The sequence below is a fragment of the Mus musculus genome, chromosome 1 (genome assembly GCF_000001635.26).
Source record: "Mus musculus strain C57BL/6J chromosome 1, GRCm38.p6 C57BL/6J".
Taxonomy (NCBI): Eukaryota; Metazoa; Chordata; class Mammalia; order Rodentia; family Muridae; genus Mus; species Mus musculus.
Window position 1 is genome coordinate 175,776,526 of NC_000067.6, and position 21,148 is coordinate 175,797,673.

General features: G+C 40.1%; 1 protein-coding gene across 4 annotated transcripts in view; it reads left to right on the top strand.

Moving 5' to 3' along the window:
• Positions 1-21,148, top strand: part of Wdr64 (WD repeat domain 64) — a 117,166-nt gene that overhangs the window by 77,957 nt on the left and 18,061 nt on the right. For 3 of the 4 annotated variants that reach the window (XR_373620.3, XM_006497022.4, NM_029453.2), the window contains exons 16-21: positions 8,953-9,083; positions 13,379-13,480; positions 14,668-14,737; positions 15,592-15,628; positions 16,436-16,572; positions 18,558-18,663. Coding sequence is in view for 2 of the 4 variants with exons in the window: in XM_006497022.4 (XP_006497085.1) it covers positions 8,953-9,083; positions 13,379-13,480; positions 14,668-14,737; positions 15,592-15,628; positions 16,436-16,572; positions 18,558-18,663 (583 nt within the window). In the remaining 2 variants the exon portion in view is untranslated. Of the gene's footprint in view, positions 1-8,952; positions 9,084-13,378; positions 13,481-14,667; positions 14,738-15,591; positions 15,629-16,435; positions 16,573-18,557; positions 18,664-21,148 lie in introns of those variants that run through there. The other variant, XR_003947245.1, reaches the window with a different exon arrangement.

The following is a 21,148-nucleotide window of genomic DNA, read 5'->3' on the forward strand; positions in this document are numbered from 1 at the left end:
AATTCCTTAACTTTTTGTATTGGAGAAATAAAAACATAGACATTAAATAGTACAATTAACTTCTAGGTATTAAAGATGTTTTGTTTATGGCCAGATTTTTTTTCATTCCTCAATAACAGTCCCTCACACTAACCATCTGTAGAGTCTTTTCAACCTTAACTGTTTTAGTAGCTATTGCTAAACAACAGTGATTCTTTCAAAACTAGCTACATCCTTGTTGGTCTCTAGACACATTTACTATAATGTACAAAAACTTTAGTATTTATAACATGTTTAGTCTTCAAGCCAGAGTCACAGCTTTCTTTAAAACTTCCTGATCTTACATCTTTTCAACCAGGGGCCAAACAAGATCCATTGGTTTGACAAATCTACAAAGTAGCTTTTAAGAGGAAATGCCTTTCCTCCCGAAGACTCTGCACACTTAAGAAACTGGACCTTATCATGGCCCACTTGGAGTCTGACAATTGTACCCTTCTGGTGCCTTGTAAGATCTTCCACATTTCCTGTGATCTAGGAGTTAACTATGGTGACTTGCACACGACTTTAGCTCTTTTCCTTTATGTAACAACATACTTTCTTTCTTTCTTTCTTTCTTCCTTCCTTTCTTTCTTTCTTTCTTTCTTTCTTTCTTTCTTTCTTTCTTTCTTTCTTTCTTTCTTTCTTTTTTTTTGGTTTTTCAAGACAGGGTTTCCTCTATATAGCTCTGGCCATCCTGGAACTCACTCTGTAGACCAGGCTGACCTCGAACTCAGAAATCCGCCTGCCTCTGCCTCCCAAGTGCTGGGATTAAAGGCGTGCGAAAATGCCTTACAGCTGGATCTCACTGAGATATTTCCTCAAGGGAGGCTCCTTTCTCTGTGATAACTCCAGCTTGTGTCAAGTTGATACACAAAACCAGCCAGTATAATTCCTTGTGTTAACCAGCTAGATTTACTTGTTTCATTTTTAATTTATTGTTTATTAAAATTTTGTTTGTCTCTGTGTATATATCTGTGTGTGACTGCATAGACCACCTTTGGAAATCAGAGAATGGCTGTCAGTGGTCAGCCCTTTCCTTCCACCATGAAGGTTCCAGGGATTAAACTCAGGTCATTGGTCAACTGAGGCATCTTGCTGGCCCTAATTTATTTATTTCTAATGAATTATTTATATTTAATAAATTTAATTATTTTAATTCCTTGCACTGTGCAAAATATGCGATAGTTATAAAATTACATTTATACAACCATTTCTATTCTTAGATACAAAACAAAGTCTATTCCAATTATTTTTCTTTCCCTACTACTTTGCTCGCATACAAACCTTAATAGCTAACTTCTGTTCCTATACTAAATTCCAGGTTTATGTCTGTGGAGTTAATTTTAAAGACTGTAATAAAATAGTAATACTTAGTTCTCTTTCCTTTTTAAAGAACAAATAGAATATTACACATACATATATATATAACTTCTCACTTATTTCATTTAATAATATATTTTGAAAACAATTATAAGCTTTATACAGAGATCTTTATTTTTCTTTTTCTAAAATTGATGATGACACACATACATGCCATGAAATCTACCACCTCAATCAGTTTTCAGTGTATGTTTAGAGGCCTTGAGTGTGTTTGAATTGTTATACAACCTTCACTGTCATATCCAGACATTTTTTAAACCAACCAAACAAAGGCTGTTTCTTTGAAAAGATAGATTCACAAACTCCTAGCCAAATTATCCAAAAAGGAAGAGAGGAAAGAGTTAAATCAGTAAAATTAGAACTGAAAAGGATATTATAGTAGATCTCAAAAGGAGGAGTTCATTGGGGAATGTTTTTAAAACTGATATTCCAAAAACAAACAAACAAACAAACAAAATAAAACAAACAAAAACAAATACCTTGGAAGATATAAAAAAAAAGTAATTACTGGACATGTGACTTATCAAAGTTAAATCAAGATGACTTAAGCAGATCTATAACTGACAATGAGATTACAGCAGTAATAAAAAGTTTCCCCAAGATTGCATGGGTTTACTGCTGATTTATAGTAAATCTTTAAGGACAAGCTAACATCAACACTCCACAAATCCTTCCACAAAACTGAAAGGGAAGGAACAGGACAAAACTCATTCTGTGATGCCAATGTCACCCTGATAACAAAATCAAATCACAAAAATAATAAAAAAAAAATCAAATAAAAGCATTGGGCAATTCCCTGACAAATGCAGTTGCAAAGATTTCTTTAAACCATATTAAAGGACAGATGGAAAAAGTCATACACCATGACCAAGCTGGGTTCACCTCAGGGGTGCAAGACTGATTCAATACACATTAGTGCACGCCATGTAAAACAACAACATGTAAATAGACAAGTACAAAAACAGCATGGTTCATATCAATCCACCCAGAAGAGGCCTTTGAAACGTCCAACAATCAAGTCATGATAAAAAGCCCTGCAGAAACTAGCAATAGATGTAACATTTCACAAAGAACACTATGCAAAAAGAAAGCCTGAGAACATTCTCTCTAAAATCGGGAGTGAGGCAAAGATATCTGTTATTCAATGTAGTCCTTGAAGTCTTAGCTGGTGTTTCGGGAATCTGGAATAAACGTTCTTCACCAATGAGAGTAAAAGAAGAGATTTCGCTGGTAGACCAAAGCTACCATAGCTCCTGAGAGGCTTGCATCCCAGGTGTGTTGTCTTCCCATTTTAAACTCTAAAACCATAAAGTGGGGAGAGCAAGCAAGCATATTTTAAAGAAGCTATGTGACAGTCGGGTATTGTTAAGAGCAATAATCCATTGTTTCCTGATTTCCCCAGACCATTCTGTCCCAGGTAGCAAATGAAGCCATGATTGTCAGTTAGGCAGCACACATAGTGCTTTAGGTAAATCACTGTAGAAGGCATGGATGTTCACAGACAAGCATTGGAGAAACCAGGAATGTTAATCATACTGGGTTGTCTCTTTAATGATGGAAATGAACACCTGTTTTCCACCCAGAAGGTTGAGAGTTGTGCTAATAAGAGGGCCAGACCTCACCCATATGCACCAGAATGTTCATCCCAGACTCCAGTATGTTTATATTTGTTTCTCAGTCAATAGAACCCCTGCTTAGGGGAGATGTCACATGTACTTTATAGCTTGCTGACCTGTAAGCTCTCCAGATCCTAAGCTATAGAACCCACCTTCATGATAACATTTACTTTGAATTGAATTTCAATGTCACTATGCCTCCTTGTGCACTAGGGACTTTATTATACCAGAAAACTTCTTTTCTAAGTTGTTCTGTACTTAAATAGGCTCACAATAAATAGCCTGTTGTCAAATTCCAGAAGTCTAGACACAGCATCAGTGAGTTCATGCTGAACTGAGTTTTCTGTTTGCATCACAGCTTATTTCAACCCCCACAAATCACTAGTTCAATAAATCAGTATCTAATAATTGATCCTTTCTACCTTATTCTACTTCATGAGAAATAAGGCAAAAAAGGGAAAATGAAAAGAAAAATACACATTGTGAAGGAAGTAAAATACCCTAATTTGCATGATAAATAACCTGGTAGATATTACCAAAAATCTCTAACCTAGAAAACACTTTCAGCAGGGAACAAATTCAAAATACAGCCTTCTACATATCAATAATTTTCTGACAAAGAAATCAGAAAAATATTTCCATTCAAGGTAGATTTTTAAAATACTTAGAAATATATTGTATGAAAGGGCCAAAGAATTTTTAAAAACCTATTTTTATAATACCTAGTGTCTTAGGGTTTTATTGCTGCTAAGAGACACCATGACCAAGGCAACTCTTATAAAAGAAAAATATTTAATTGGGGTTGGTTTACAGTTCAGAGGTTTAGTCCATTACCATCATGGCAGGAAGCATGGTAGCACGCAGGTAGACATGGTGCTGGAGAAGGAGATGAGCTACATCTTTGTCCATAGACTTCAGGCAGAGAACTAGCTTGAGATTCTGAGACCTCAAAGCCCATCCCTTAGGGTCTCACTTCCTCCAGTAAAGCTACACCTACTCCAGTAAGGCCATAACTCCTAATAGTATCACTCCTTATAGACCAAGTATTCAAACATGAGTCTGTGGGGAATATCCCTATTCAAACTACCATAACTAGAAATAACGAAGGAAGTGAAAGGTATCTACAGCAAAAAATTTAAATCATTGAAGGAAATTGATGAAATTTTCCCCATGTATATGGATTGGCAAAATCCATATTGTAAAAGCAATGCATATTCAATACAATCTCCATTAAATCCAAGTATATTATTCTCTGAAATTTTCCACAAACATAAAAACATTCATGTTTAAGTACAAAAGATCCCAAATAGCCAAAACAGTGCTAAGCAGAAAGAGCAATTCTGAAAACATCAAACTATGCTACAAGGGCATGGCACTGACAGTAACAACAGCAACAGCAGCAACAATAACAACAAAAATGAAGGAAGGATGGAAGAAGGAAGAAAAGAAGAAAGGGAGGGAGGGAGGAAGGAAGGAAGGAAGGAAGGAAGGAAGGAAGGAAGGAAGGAAGGAAGGAGGAAAAGAAAGAAAGGAGGAAAAGAAAGAAAGAAAGAAAGAAAGAAAGAAAGAAAGAAAGAAAGAAAGAAAGAAAGAAAGAAAGAAAGAAAGAAAGAAAAGAAAAGAAAGAAAGAACAAGGAAGGAAGGAAGGAAGGAAGGAAGGAAGGAAGGAAGGAAGGAAGGAAGAAAGGAGAGAGAGACAACTTGTTATGCTTACATCTCTGCTACCACAAAATTGTCTCAGGATGCTTGAAATGTTTATGAGCAGGAAAACATTCATAACTACTACTAGAGCTCAGACACCTTTCAAAAACAGTCAGAAGTATCTGTACATATTGAAATAGACAACTTGATAGAAAGTCTCTTCAAAAGGCTATTTCTGTGATGTGCTTACAGGCATATACATCTGAGGATGAAGTATGCAAGATGTTTGAAGTTGAGGCTGAAAACAGGGAAATAAGGAAGCTGCCATTTTTTTGTTCTGTTCTTAAAACGTCTAGGTCTTTTGATTGTTTTAAATGGGTTTTCATTAACTTTATTAATATACTCTAATATTAGCTTAAAGTATCTCTGCTTCTCAGTTTTTAAGGCCAAAGATACCAAAACCTATAAGATGACTGTATGTTATAAAAGGACCAATCAAAGGAAGCCTTCAGGCCTGCCCCATAACTAGTGAAATAACTGTAATGTAGCCCATAAGAAAATTATACAGCGTGTCTTAGAGAATTTGAAATATGTCTATTGGATTATCTTAATATAGAGAAGATATTGTTTTCCTCATATTGAAGCAAATGTCAGGATAGCATTGAACTTGAATTACATTGGAAGTTTCAATAAGATATTTTATTGTTAGATTAAAGAGCTTTGAAATTAATACATACAATTCCTCACACCTCAGAGAGCAATTCTAACATACCTCTTCCAACTCTGTCACTGGAACTGGGTTTGGACACGCGCACATGCTGTATGGAACACTGTATGCAGCTAACAACAGAAGAAAGATGAGCCTACAGTGAGTTGGAACCCAGGCACTAGTCATGTACAGAAGTGACAAAGAACTGAAACATGACCTCTTTAAATTAGATGATAAATTAGTAAAGTACAACAGACATGGGGCTGGAGCAATGGCTAAATAGATGGTGCTTGCTACACCAGCATGAAGACCAGAGTCCACATTTCCAGGACTCACGTAAAAGCTGAGCCATCATGCCAGCCAACTGTAATCCCAGCATTCAGAAGATGAACACAGGGGAGCCCTAGAAAAAACTGACTAGCTAGCCTACCAAAGTTAGCAGGCTCTAAGTTCGACTGAAGAACCCTTCCCACAACTAACATGGAGAGAGATTGAGGACGACACCTCCCAATGTCAATTTTGAGCTTCTATATACAATCATACACATGAATAGTCTCCACACATGCCCTTAGGAGAAGAGTACAATGAAAATGCCTCTTAAGACATTATGCAAGTTTAAATTATCTCTGGTTTTCTATTCTTATCTTTGATATTCGTCATAATTAATATCCTAGCACATCCTGTTGCAACCTACATTAAAATTACGTATGTGGTGGTACACGCCTTTAATCCCAGCACTCAGGAGGCAGAGGCAGGAGGATTTCTGAGTTCGAGGCCAGCCTGGTCTACAAAGTGAGTTCTAGGACAGCCAGGGCTACACAGAGAAACCCTGTCTCAAAAAACCAAAAAAAAAAAAAAAAAATTAAAGTAACAGAACAATATCATCCATCCAGACCTCCCCCCACCCCCAGAGCTCCCTGGGACTAAGCCACCGACCAACCCATGGCTCCAACCTCATAGGTAGCAGAGGATGGCCTTGTCTGGCATCAATAGGAGAGGCCCTTGGTCCTGTGAAGGCTCGATTCCCCAGTGTAGGGGAATGTCAGGGCAGTGAAGGTGGAAGGGGAACACCCTCATAGAATAGGGGCAGGGGAGATAGGATAGGTCTGTTTCAGAGGGGATACCAGGAAAGGGGATAACATGTGAAATGTAAACTGGGCAGTGGTGGTGCATGCCTTTAATCCCAGCACTTGGGAGGCAGACGCAGGTGAATTTCTGAGTTCAAGGCCAGCCTGGTCTATAGAGTGAGTTCCAGGACAGCTAGGGCTACACAGAGAAATCCTGTCTCTACCCCCCCCCCAAAAAAAAACAAAAACAAAAACCAAAAAACAAATGTGAAATATAATTATATAAAATATCCAATAAAAATTCATAATCACTTAGGAAAGAAATTAGATTGTGAATAAACACTCTTCTCATAAGAGGCTTTTGTTTATGAAGTACTTTTTACTGAGTATTTAGTGTATAGCATGTGCTGTTCTCTGCACTGGGAATACCAAGATAGGTGTAGAGCCAGCCTCTTAGAGTGCCAGCAGTTTGGGGTGGGGAGCTCTTGAAGAACATAACTGCTGAGTTTCTAAAGGGAGGTAAGGAGAGAAGATGAATCCCAAAAGGAGACGATCACATCATGGAGCTAAGATACTGTGAACGCCAGCAAGTACCTCAGTGCAAGTGGAGGGCCGGAGTGGTAGAAGATGAAAATGAAAAGACAGGGCTCACGGATTCATGATCCTGAGGAATGGGTGCTCGTGGAAGAGCGTTAATGAAAAATGACCTGATCAGCATTGTGCTATGGGTTGGTCACCCCTGATTCTGCTTAAGTGAATAATTTAAATAGAATAAGACTAAAGCCCAAAGATTCCGCCAGTTGTCTATTGTTTGGCTTCAAAGAAAAAAGGTCATGACAGTAGAGATGGTAAGGAAATGAAGGCTGTAAAAGATATTTAAGGGACAACTGGAGAGATGGCTTCAGTGGTTAAGAATACTAGCTGCTCTTCCAGAGGATAGGGTTTGATTCCCAGCACCCACATGTTGGCTCACAACTGTCTGTAACTCCAGTCCCAGGGTGTACAATGCCCTCTTCTGGCACCAGTGGGAACTGTTTGCACAAGATGCACAGGTACATGCAGTCAAAGACTCATACACATGAAATAAAAATCAATAGGATCTCAAAAAAAAGGCTAAGCAGTAAAGTTAGTAGAACTCAACATTAATTCATTGATGGTAGAGGTTGCATGATGGAGGAAGGAAAGTACCATGTCCTTAAAGGAGCTGGTGCCTTAGACGTGTTAACTAAATAGTAAGAGCTCAAGTCTATAACTTTGGAGAGAGAACTAGACTAGATTATTAGAACATTAACATTGAGGTTATTATTAAAACAGGAGGCATGGAGATTTCCCAGAAGCTGATGGACAAATGTGCAAGAGGCAAATACTAAAGATATTCATATTAAAAGGTGGACAGAACAAGAGAGCATTACATCGAAAACAGAAAAACAGGTGGTGATGAGTCCCAAGCTGTGTCAGCCAGCTTTTCATCACTGGGACAAAATCCTTGAGAGAAATAACTTAAAAGGAAGATTAAATTTTTCAGTGCAAAGCCCCAATCCAACGTCCTTGACACAGTTGTCATGGGGTTCATGTAGAAACCGAACACAGGAAAGGAAGACTGCTCCTCGTAAGGGTCAGAAACTGAGGAAGGAAAGGAGAAAGGGAGGACGGGTAATGCCACAACACCCTTCGAATGGCTTGTACCCACTTAACCTAACTTTAAAAGGTTCCAGCATCTTCCTTCCAATAGTGTCACAGGCATTGGAGAATGTGTCACAGGCATTGGAGAACATCCAAGATCCAAATGAGAATGCAAGCAAATCCAAGAAAGCCATCGATGATGAGCGTAAGGCATCTCAGGAAGGAGAGAACACGAAGAACTGCAAAATCGAGTCTGCTCATCTTCAGTAGATGTCATTGTGTGTCCCTATCAAGTCTTGCACATGTCTCCAATTCAACATTTTCAGATTACTCAGTAACTAGCAGTTCATCTGCATACGTTAAATTCTCATACATATCTTATATCACAGATGCTATATTTAGATCTGTATTCCAAGAACCTAAGATGCTCAACAAATATCCAAGGCAAGATAACTGCAAAGAAGCACGTGTCACTAGCTGGCAATATACAGAAAAGGTTTCCATAAAGTACAATGCATCAGAAGCTGGACAGATGGACTTGTCAAGTGAAAAGGCTAATGAGGACTGGTTTTTGTTTTTGTTTTTCTCAAGATGATTGAAGAGAAGAGAGAGAGAGAGAGATGGGGGGGGAGGAGAGATCATCTAATAGAAAAGCAGAATAAGTCATTGCTAAATCAAAAGGGACCAGAAGAGAAGGGAGGATGTTTTTGTTGTTTCAATGAATTAGCCAAGCTAAATTTTCTAATGCTAAAGGGGGAAGGGTAGTAAATTTCATACTCAATAACTTTGAACATATTACAACGCTGGTTGAAGTTGATTCCAGCATGTAGCTATAGCATTTTTAGTGAGTTTGACTATGAGTTCCCACCAATTACGTCTGTGCTCTTTTTTCTTTAGAGTCCTATTGTCGATGTGGATGTGAACTGCATTGATGTATTTCAAACAGAGGGATATAATCTGATAGCGTGTGGCACAACAAATGGCATGATAATCTTATGGAATTTCATAGCAGCTTCTGTCAAAGAAATGTAAGTGTTGTAGTTACCCTAAGGACTGGGACATTTTGCTGCATAAGAGTTTAAATAATAAGCAATACTCAGAGAGAAGAGGTGTTGGTAATGGTGGTGATAACCTTTGGGGTGGATTTCCCTGGAGGTCCTTCTCATAAGTACGTTATGTTCTGAGTGTCTAAATTCCATGATCACAAACAGAAAAACCACAAATATTTGTATACCCAAGGTATTTTTCTTTACACAAATATCTGACCTTTCCATATTTAAATTTATGATATCAATAAATGGTATTAATTTTATTTTTGAATTTTATTTGTTTTTATATGGATGTTTTGCCTGATACCTGGCAGAGGCCAGAAGAAGACATTGAATCCCCTTAGGCTAGAGTTACAAGCAGATGTGAGTCAGCATGTGGGTGCAAGAAATCAAATTTGGGTCCACTAGACGATCAACCAGTGCTCTTAACTACTCAGCCATATCTCTAGCTCCAACATATATTTAAAATGTGTAATAACACACTAATATCTACAAACTTTCAAGTTGCGCATACCCAATTATGTGCTGGAAATCTGATCACTCCTCAGTCACTTCAAACTTCTCAATTTCTGACCTCTGTCTCCTCCCTCTGCATTCCTAGTGCCACCAATCCTACTTCTTTGCCAAATACAAATGGTAATAAACATTCTGAAAGAATTTTATTCTCATTCATGTCAGCATATCCAATTTACACGATGCCTCTAGCATGGGCCAATATATCGGGTGCATGTTGGACCTCAACCTCTCAATGTTGAAATGTTCTCTGTCATAGAGTCTTTACCCTCCCCAATTAATCATCATCTCTAAGTGTTCCTGACATTGGTTTAAAGGCCCTAACATAATGTATTATCTGTATGGCTAAACTGTAAATAATAGACTGTCTTGACTTGTGTACTTGGAGGTATGAATTGGGATCTTAGATGGACACCCTATATCAAGGAGGCTTGTAAAATTATTGGCATATAAAAATGCCCAATAATCTTAAATAAACCAAAATAAAATCAAGCTTACCTTAGAGAAGAAGGGAATCAAAAGGGAAAGGAAGAAGAAAAAGAGGAGCGCACATAAGAAATCTCTACCTCTAGTTAGAGGGCATTATCTCCTACTGGTCTACCTAGACCACACCTCCTTTCATCAAAAGTTGGCCCCATCCTAACACTCAGTGCCTGTCCTCAGGCTTTTCTTTCTGCACTGAGTACTTGTCATTTGATACCTGTGTCTACACTCACTGGACAATTCCTCACACTCTCATGAACAGTTCTCACATTGAAGATGTCAGTTTGTATCTGACTCACTACTGAGAAGGCACAAAAGAGAGATGAAAAAGATCAGTGCTGATGCCACTGTAAAAAGAGGGGGCAGCTGTCCTGAGCTATTTCCAATATCAAGATAGCAATTTTTCTTGCTTAAGTACCCAACATTTTTCCAAGAAATACATGCAAAGATAGTGCTCAATAAAGAAAAAACAACAATGGTGAATTATACACTGTGTCTCTTTTCTATAGGCAGACAATTATTTTAAAGCAGTAGGGTCCTGGGAGATTGTTCAGTGAGGAAGGTACTTTCACTGCAAGCACAAGGACCTGAGCTCAACCCCTGGATCTAAGTATAAAAAGTTAGGTGCTGCAGTACATACTTATAACCCCAGCACTGGGGAAGTAGGGACAAGTAGATACCTAGGGTTTGCTAGTCACCAATCAGCCTAACCTACTTGACAAATTTGAGGCCAATGGGATATTCTGCCTTAAAAACTATGAGTCCTATGCCAGCGGAGCAACACAGAGGTTGTCCTTTGGCCACTACACATCTACAAACACACATACACATAGAACATTTATTTTAATTTAGAATCACTAGAGTCTTTTGGAAAAAAAGACACAACTTATCCCAGAACTGTGTAAGGTAATATATTCTCAACTTTACTGGTTATAAAAACTAAATTCTATTCCTATACTTATGGTAGAGGCCATTTCTACTGTTTTATTTACAATTCAATTTTATATGTATAAGTGCTTTCTCTTCATGTCTGTCTGTGTACCACCTATGTGTCTAGTGCCTACAGAGGCCAGAAGAGGGCATCAGATCCCCTGGTACTAGATTTACAGACAGTTGTGAGCTTCCATATGGATGCTGGGAGTTGACTACAGGACCACCATAAAAGCAACCAGTGCCCTTACCCATTGAACCATCTGCCCAACCTACCGTTTCTTAATACACCTCATTTTGTCTTACTCCTTCACCAGTCAGAAAGAACCCTTCTTTCTCAAGAACATTATGATTTGGGGGTTCAAAATTAGTAACATTTCTTGCTAATTAATAATCCATTTCATGATTGATTGATGACCACACATATCTAAAACCATTGAGCTAAAAAGGTCCTCAAATTCTCAAGCTGCTTTTTATACATTGCTCCCATTCATACGAGACCCCTGCACCACCTTGTTAGTCTCCTTTCAGTGGCTGTAACAAATCCCTATGACAGTTTGTCTTGACTCATGGTTTCAGAGGGTCAAGTGATCCACAATCCTGTTGCTTTAGGTCTGTGAGGAGGCATGAGGTCAGAGTTGGGACATCTCATAGAGAAAAAATAGAAAGAGGAGGAGTGTGGAGCATTGGGCTATATACAGACAGTCTGGTCTCCAATCGAGCTGAAGTCTGAACCTGTGGTGATAATTCACCTACATGGTATGGAAAGACTTCTCTCATGTCACCTGGAACTCTGGTTCCTTTCGAAGATACCGCCCCTTTGGCCCCCACAAGAGAAGCATGGTTAGTAGTCATGTAGGCAGTGCCCCAAGCTTCTGACCTTCAGGCTAAACTCCTCCCCAGTTACCTAGCAACAGTAAGATAAAGCAACCCACTACAAGAGGGGCTGTTTGGCCCCTCCTCACTCTCTCACTCCTCTCTCCTCTCTCTGTCTTCTCCTGTCCTCTCTCCTATCTCTTCCTCTCTCTCTCTCCCTCTTATTCTCTAGCCTTTCTCCTCTTTCCTTTCCCCCTTCTTTCCTCTTGGTCATGGCTGGCCTCTCTCTCTCCTTTACCTTCTTTCTTTCCCCCTGCCTTTTTATAATAAAGCTCTAAAACCATAGACAGTCTCTGCTCATCAAGGCCTGCTGCGCAGACTCTCACCTATGTGGGAACCTCTCTCCTTCAACCCTCTCTCCCATAACCCCTGGGCACAGGGTGTTGCCCCCGGGCCCCGGTCGGGGGCTGCCCCTTGTCCACCCCCATAGAGTGGGGTCAGAGGCTTAGATGCTCACCTAGAGCTGAGTGGAAAGCATCTGGCAGCCCTCCCATCCCCCCTCTTTCCCCTAGGCCCCTTTTAGTTCCCACAGAGGAGCTGGTGGCAGATTTCTCTGTGGGATCTACTTTCCAAATGACTGGGAAACTTCTGACCAGGCACCACCTCTTAAAAGCTCAATACCTCCCAAGGGCACCAATCTGGGGAGCACCCTTTAAAATATGGATTCTTTGAGGGTGTTCCAGATCCAAATTTTAGCAATCACTCATCAGTTCAAATTAACAGAATTAATTTCCTTAAAAAAAAAAAAAAAAGGTCACGCTGCTGCTAAGAGGTCAGGTCTCCCAAAGGAATGCAAATATTTAAGGATGGAGCATGAAGTCTAGTGTAGGTGGTTAGAGACTACTGTTCTATTCTCAAGACCTAAAGTTCCATGGGCTCTGGGTCCATGCAAGCCTAGAGCAATGGGATCAGGGTGCAGTTATAAGCAGTTATAAGTTATAGGCACCACATTTCACTGAACTTTACCATTCCACATGTTCAGAGTATAATTCGGTTTAAACTGTATGAAACTTCCCATTGTTTCTCTACAGGTTTACACACTCGCTGACTTATAGGTAGGAAATCAGTCCCAATTAATCAGAATAAAGACTTTTAGGTCAGCCGGGTAGTGGTGGCGCACACCTTTAATCCCAGCACTTGGGAGGCAGAGACAGGCAGATTTCTGAGTTTGAGGCCAGCCTGGTCTGCAGAGTGAGTTCCAGGACAGCCAGGGCTACACAGAGAAACCCTGTCAAAAAAAAAAAAAAAAAAAAAAAAAAAAGACTTTTAGGTCATCTGATGGTCACGTGGTTCTGTAAAGCCTTAGCAAAGAAAGAAGGTATATCAAACTCAACTCCTCTAGGCTTCCACTTCTTTTACAGTGATAACATTGGAAGTTGTTAGATCTGCATGGGATGTATGACAATGTTAAGTAAGTTGAGACTCATACATAGTTTGGACAGTTTACTAGGCAAGGACATGCTTATTTTCAGATACCGGCCCGAGGATTGCTTCTCTACAGATCCTGAGTTGGATCCCAAACGCTTTCGAATTAATGACATAATGTTCCTCTTCCGAAGTCCTGAATGTGTAAGGTAACTTAGAACTTCGTGGTCACAGAGTGCTATCCGGAACCCAGGTAGGTGAGGTGAGCTCCCCATCTCCCAGCATTGAGGAAGGGACAGCGGAAAGAAGGTGGGTGTTGAGCTGATTCCTTTGTTTTCTCACTGTCATACTTTCTAGGGTCCTGACATGTTGATTGGGTAGCCCCTTACTTACCATGTCAGCTTCACTGGGTAGACTCTTATCATGTCACTCTTACTATGTGGACCCTTACCGTGTTGGTCTCTCTGTGTAGATACTTGATGTGGCAGCCTCCTTGTGTGAACCCTTACCTACCATGTTGGCCTCACAACTCCCTTTACAACAGTAGCAGAAATGGGAGCTGCTCACTGGATCATACTTTTAGCTAAACCTAGCACTGTCAGTGCAGATGTGAAGCAAATGTAGGACTTAGAGGGCACACATGGAAATGGCATTGCAGGTCTCATGCGCTACCCAGCAGAACTGGACAGTCCCGTCCACTCACCCCTGTGAGAGCAGAGGACTCTTTATGAAATGTCTAATTAAGCGTGCTTTTTTTTTCTATTTTCTACTTATCTTTGCTCTAGCAATCTGAAGTTTCAAACAACAATATTAAAGAACTCTCTAGAAGGAAATGAAAGATTTCTGTGCTATAGTTAGGGTTCACTTGTTGTTGAGTCAGAATCTAAAACCTTGTTTATACGTTGTCTTAAAATTACATCAAAAATCTTTGGAGACTATTATCCAGGCTGGGTGTTTTGTTTTGTTTTGTTTTGTTTTGTACATAAGCTACCTTTCAGCCCAATTCCCACAAGGAAGGGAAGAGACAGAGTCAGGCCAGAAAAAATAAAAATAACAACAGTACAAGAAGATAGCCAGGCTTGTCGCTACCACTACCATCTACCCCTGCCTTTCAGCGTGGGAAAATAAATGGCTCAACCTAGAGAGATGGGCTGGGTCTGTGTTTCCTAGACCCAGGCAACACCCATACCCTTCCATGTTGTAGCTTTCTAGCATTCTCCTCTAACACCAAACCAGGGAGCATTCATTGCATGGGATGTGGGTATGAGATGTAGGCAAGTGGGTGGGACCCTTCCATACACGAGGAGGAAATAGCCTCCTGAAACTAGAGTAGAGGACACTGGGTTCTGTGGAGTATCTGACCTTTCCATGTTGTATCTCCTCCATCTCTCTTCAGGAGATCAAGTCAGGATTCTATATGCTCATCAACCCAATGTGATTCAAGCAAGGGTCCACAGAGTAGCAAGGTGAGTGGGAGACAGTGAGAACATCTTCCTGCTGTAAGCAGTAACTATGTGTACATGTAAAAATCTTTGTTTTCCCTAAAATTCAATGACTACATTGAAGAACTTTATTTTCAAGGTCTTCCCATGTGTGAACAGCTATAAAATAAGCATATCGATAAGTTAAGCCCATTGTTTTTAGACTTGTAAACTAACCCGGTGATTTTGAGCATCTCTTCCCTGTTATCATATTTCACATGTGGTATAATTAAATCACAGCCCATAATATAATGCAGCGTCCTTCTGGGTTGTCAGTTCCAATCTTACAAATTTTTTGCAGAGTGTTTTTCCAATCAGGATTTTTATTAAGTCAATTTTCACACAAACATTATTTTTTTCAATCAATATTTATTACAGTTATTTTGAAAGAACTAGTGTGGTAGAAAGCAAACATAACTGGATGGATATAAAAGCCAGGCAGAACCATGCCCAAATCTAAGTCTTCCGTGTCCTTCCAGATTCAGTCTAGCCTTGTCACTAAACACTAAGTTTGTTTCCTTTTCAGGATCAGGGCAATAAAGGCACCTGATATGATTGTCTGTAAAATGAGAGGTGGACACACCAATAATTAGGCATTCACTGGGGGCCTAATCACTGTCACTAGTGCAAGCCACCAGGAAATGCCATTATTTTTATAGCTCTTCCATTTAGGACTATGAACATCTCTGCAATACACTATTTCAAAGAAATAATTTTAAAGTGATATCTGACATTAATACTTAGGAAAGTCAACTCAGCTCTCTGTAGGGGCTGCCCACCTAGCAGATCTCATTTCCTTGCAATGTCACAGAAACGTCTTCTCTTTCTTCTCCATTCAGGGGAGTAAGCAAAGCATTCATGACGCCGATGTCAAAGGTCAGTATGAACTCACTTCTGTAGAATCAAGAGGCTGAGTCTTTTCTTTCTCTTTGTGTCACTGGGGCCTCACACATCCTGGGAAAGTACTCCACCACAGAGCTATGGCCCAGACCAGGCAGCTCCTTTGCAACAGGGATTTCATGTGATAGCATAGTCTTGATGTTCTCTTTCCGTAACTGAATATTGAAGTATTTGGGTGTCTTGGAAGTTTAAAGGAAAGGATATCTACTAAAATAATGGCTTTTAAGGGCATCAATGGGAGGGGGAAAGAATGTGGAAGAGTAAGGCAGAGTAAATATATTCTATACATGTGCGAAAACATCATCAGGAAGTCCGTTACTCTTGATATATGTTCATTTGAAAAAGAATGACACGTTTGAAAACATTCCCAGCATGGACAAAAACAAATGATGTCTTTTATGCTAATTCTAGGTTTTTAAAATCCAAAATATTCCTGAACTTTTTAGTCTCCAGTGCATTTTGCTAAAACCTATGTCAGATTTATAAAACATTCTAGATGTGTTGAAACTTTCACAAGGTTTAGGCACCACATGCAGAATCTTCTAGAGGTTTTTACAAATAGGACCCCGGCCAAGTGTTTTAGACTTTCCCAGTGATCCAGGATTCTATTGTATAAGTACTTTTTCTGTTTTCTTCCCTGTGAGTCTTCTCAAGTTTAAACTTTTTTTTTTTTGAGAAAACTTTACATTACTCTTTCCCGCCCATCTCTTCTTTGCTGTTTCATAAAGCTTGAAACTCCAAGGGTTGTAAATACCAGCAGAGCTCATGAGTTTTTCTTACTAGGTGAGCATACAGACATGGTGGGAGAGCAGCAGTCAGCAAGCAGGAAACAGCCTGTACCCATCAGCTTCGTGGAACCACAGCCTCCTCTCCTGGTCTCTGCGCACGAGGATGGACACCTCCGTTTGTGGACGCTGGAGGTGATGAAGTTTGGTGTTGACTGGGACTCAAAAGGGATGGGATGATAAAGAGGATAGTTATACACTGCAGCCTTCTTCCACATGGAATTCAACGCAAACATTTCCCTCTTCCAGCCAAGGTCTATCCACTGACTATTGCCAAACTCTACACTAGGTCCATTTTACTACTAAAGGCATTAAGTCATCCAAACTGTTAACAGTTTCAGATCTTTCAAGCTCAGCTGTGAATTTATAACAATAGTTTACTGGATATTTAAGTAAAGTGTCATTAATAATGTATTCTATAAAAGGATGCAAGGGGCTAGGGAGATGAGTAAAACCCCTAGAATCCACAATAAAAAAAAATTGAACAAGGTCGAGTACACTTATAATCCCAGTGTTGGGAGGAGGGATCAGTAGATCCCTTGGGCTTGCAGGCCAGATATTCTAGCTGAAAATCTATAGGCAAGGCAGAGATCTTGTCTCAAAATACGGTAACTGGTCTTCCTAAGGAGTGACAGCCAAGATTGTTCCCTGGTCTAGACACACACACTCACACACCCCTACACATTCATATTTGCATAGCGTAAAACAGAAATAAAAGAATATTGACATAGAGCATATAAAATATTTTTATTATCTTTATTTATCTGTGTATATGTATAATTGTACATACATACATGTACATGCATGCCGTGGCAGTAATGAGAAAGTCAGAAGGAAACCTGTGAGAGTCACCTCTTCCACCATGCAGGTCTCAGGGATCAAATGTAGGTTGCCAGGCTTGGCAGCAAGCCCCTTTACTGGCTGAACCTTAATATCAAACTTTAATGATATAAATTACTGAAAGATGCTATGGCATCACTTTGAATGTCCTTAAAGTTTTTTACTGTGAAACAGTAGCTTTAAATTAACAAAAGAGTTCAAGTGATTTGGGATGGAGGGTGCACATCCCAATTTAAAAGTACAAATTAGGGACCAGAAAGATAGCTCAGTGTGTCAAATTTAGTTGCCACACAAGTGTGAAAACCTGAGCTCAAACCCTGGAAGAAGGAGAGAAGTAGCTCCACAAAATTGTCTTCTGAGCTCCGCATATGCAACACACACACAGTAAATTTTTAAAAAAAGAACAAGAATTCAAAGCAGGGGAACGGACAATGATGGAGTTGTAAGTAGATGCCCCATTATGACTCTGAAACTCTAGGAGACACAAGAAGATGCCAAAACTGTGGTGAACCTTCTACAGGGGACTCAGGAGATGACAATGGTGTCATGTGACCTACACAGAGACCCAAGAACACAAAGCAGCAGGGCTGTCCACCAGCTCAGTACAGTCTGCCCACAGGTTCTATCTTTGTAAGAAACCTGAGGTTTGAAAACACAAACTGTCTCCCAGATGATCTTGGAATAGAATGCCTTATAGATGGTGAAGAAAGGAGGGAAGCAGAAGAGATGATATCCAAGGAGACTTAGAGAACAGCTGCTGATTCAAACTCTGTTCTCAGTAAGTCTCCAATGAGATAATGCTATGGAAGCCCTTCCAAAGGCGAGCTCATAGCACTCAAAATAGTTTATGTGAGTGCAAACCTTTTGCAATCCATTATTGCTCCAATAGTCAGGTATGTTTGCCTAGCATGTAGTGTGTCTGTGGAAATATGCCTTGTCACCATGCAGTTGCATTTGACTTTGAAAGGAATGTCAGTGTAAGGAGAAACCCTCTAGTTGAAATCCCACACAAGGAATTGTGTGAAAACACCCATGGGAAACACAGGGAAAAGAGGAAATCGATAACAATCAGCTGGAAGTCGTCCATACTTTGAGTTATCCATCATTTCAAATAAGTCCTCATGGATAAGGTCAAGTTATTTTTAGTGCAGATGAGGAAATCCTGTTAGTAGTAGAGATAAAAATTGAGATGTCTTAGGTAGAGTGAAATTCAACTTTAATCTTGTGATTTTATAGAACTTATTACCACAGAAGCCTTGCTTGCCTTGTGCTTTGTTTAGGGGAAGCTCATAAAAGACATGCTGCCCTTCACGAAGCACTCTGCCATTTCCCTGACGTCACTATACACCGACTCATGCTGCAGGGTACTACTGGCTGGGAATGTGGGTAAGTCCTTGTTCTGTTTTAAGAACCTGCAGCTGGGCAGTGGTGGTGCACGCCTTTAATCCGGAGGCAGAGGCAGGCAGATTTCTGAGTTCGAGGCCACCCTGGTCTACAGAATGAGTTCCAGGATAGCCAGGGCTACACAGAGAAACCTTGTCTTGAAAAATGAAAGAAAGAACCTGCATAATATAAAAACAGCTTTTGAGAAACACACGTGACATTTACAGAGACAAATGAAAGTCTCCAAGAGGTATGCTCATGATGAGAAAGTTACAGCTACAGCGGGGTAGGTATGAAAGCCAACCTTCTACATTTGTGGCATATGCCCTTCTTCCTGTGTGTCCTCCAGGACCAGGATTTTGAGACCTTATATAGATAGTACTATAATTCTCCTTTATTGTTAGATTTTTTATCTGGATTTGTTATCAGGGTAACCCTAGCTTATTAAAATGGGCTTGGAAATGTTTTCCCCTTCTTTTTATGAAACAATCTGAGTTAGTGTTGCTGCTCTTTCTTTTCTTTTTTACAAAGTTTGAGATAGGACTTCAGGTAGCCCAGGGTGGCCTCAAACTTGCTCTATAACCAAGGATGACCTTGAACTTCTTTTTTTTTTATTTTTTTATTTTTTTTTATTTTTACATTTCTTTTTTTTTTCCATTTTTTATTAGGTATTTAGCTCATTTACATTTCCAATGCTATACCAAAAGTCCCCCTTACCCACCCACCCCCACTCCCCTACCCACCCACTCCCCCCCTTTGGCCCTGGCGTTCCCCTGTACCGGGGCACACAAAGTCTGCGTGTCCAATGGGCCTCTCTTTCCAGTGATGGCCGACTAGGCCATCTTTTGATACATATGCAGCTAGAGTCAAGAGCTCAGGGGTACTGGTTAGTTCATAATGTTGTTCCACCTATAGGGTTGAAGATCCCTTTAGCTCCTTGGGTACTTTCTCTAGCTCCTCCATTGGGAGCCCTGTGATCCATCCATTAGCTGACTGTGAGCATCCACTTCTGTGTTTGCTAGGCCCCGGCATAGTCTCACAAGAGACAGCTACATCTGGGTCCTTTCGATAAAATCTTGCTAGTATATGCAATGGTGTCAGCGTTTAGATGCTGATTATGGGGTGGATCCCTGGATATGGCAGTCTCTACATGGTCCATCCTTTCATCTCAGCTCCAAACTTTGTTTCTGTAACTCCTTCCATGGGTGTTTTGTTCCCACTTCTAAGGAGGGGCATAGTGTCCACACTTCAGTCTTCATTTTTCTTGAGTTTCATGTGTTTAGGAAATTGTATCTTATATCGTGGGTATCCTAGGTTTTGGGCTAGTATCCACTTATCAGTGAGTACATATTGTGTGAGTTCCTTTGTGATTGTGTTACCTCACTCAGGATGATGCTCTCCAGGTCCATCCATTTGGCTAGGAATTTCATAAATTCATTCTTTTTAATAGCTGAGTAGTACTCCATTGTGTAGATGTACCACATTTTCTGTATCCATTCCTCTGTTGAGGGGCATCTGGGTTCTTTCCAGTTTCTGGCTATTATAAATAAGGCTGCTATGAACATAGTGGAGCATGTGTCCTTCTTACCAGTTGGGGCTTCTTCTGGATATATGCCCAGGAGAGGTATTGCTGGATCCTCCGGTAGTACTATGTCCAATTTTCTGAGGAACCGCCAGACTGATTTCCAGAGTGGTTGTACAAGCCTGCAATCCCACCAACAATGGAGGAGTGTTCCTCTTTCTCCACATCCTCGCCAGCATCTGCTGTCACCTGAATTTTTGATCTTAGCCATTCTCACTGGTGTGAGGTGGAATCTCAGGGTTGTTTTGATTTGCATTTCCCTGATGATTAAGGATGTTGAACATTTTTTCAGGTGCTTCTCTGCCATTCGGTATTCCTCAGGTGAGAATTCTTTGTTCAGTTCTGAGCCCCATTTTTTAAGGGGGTTATTTGATTTTCTGAGGTCCACCTTCTTGAGTTCTTTATATATGTTGGATATTAGTCCCCTATCTGATTTAGGATAGGTAAAGATCCTTTCCCAGTCTGTTGGTGGTCTTTTTGTCTTATAGACAGTGTCTTTTGCCTTGCAGAAACTTTGGAGTTTCATTAGGTCCCATTTGTCAATTCTCGATCTTACAGCACAAGCCATTGCTGTTCTGTTCAGGAATTTTTCCCCTGTGCCCATATCTTCAAGGCTTTTCCCCACTTTCTCCTCTATAAGTTTCAGTGTCTCTGGTTTTATGTGAAGTTCCTTGATCCACTTAGATTTGACCTTAGTACAAGGAGATAAGTATGGATCGATTCGCATTCTTCTACATGATAACAACCAGTTGTGCCAGCACCAATTGTTGAAAATGCTGTCTTTCTTCCACTGGATGGTTTTGGCTCCCTTGTCGAAGATCAAGTGACCATAGGTGTGTGGGTTCATTTCTGGGTCTTCAATTCTATTCCATTGGTCCACTTGTCTGTCTCTATACCAGTACCATG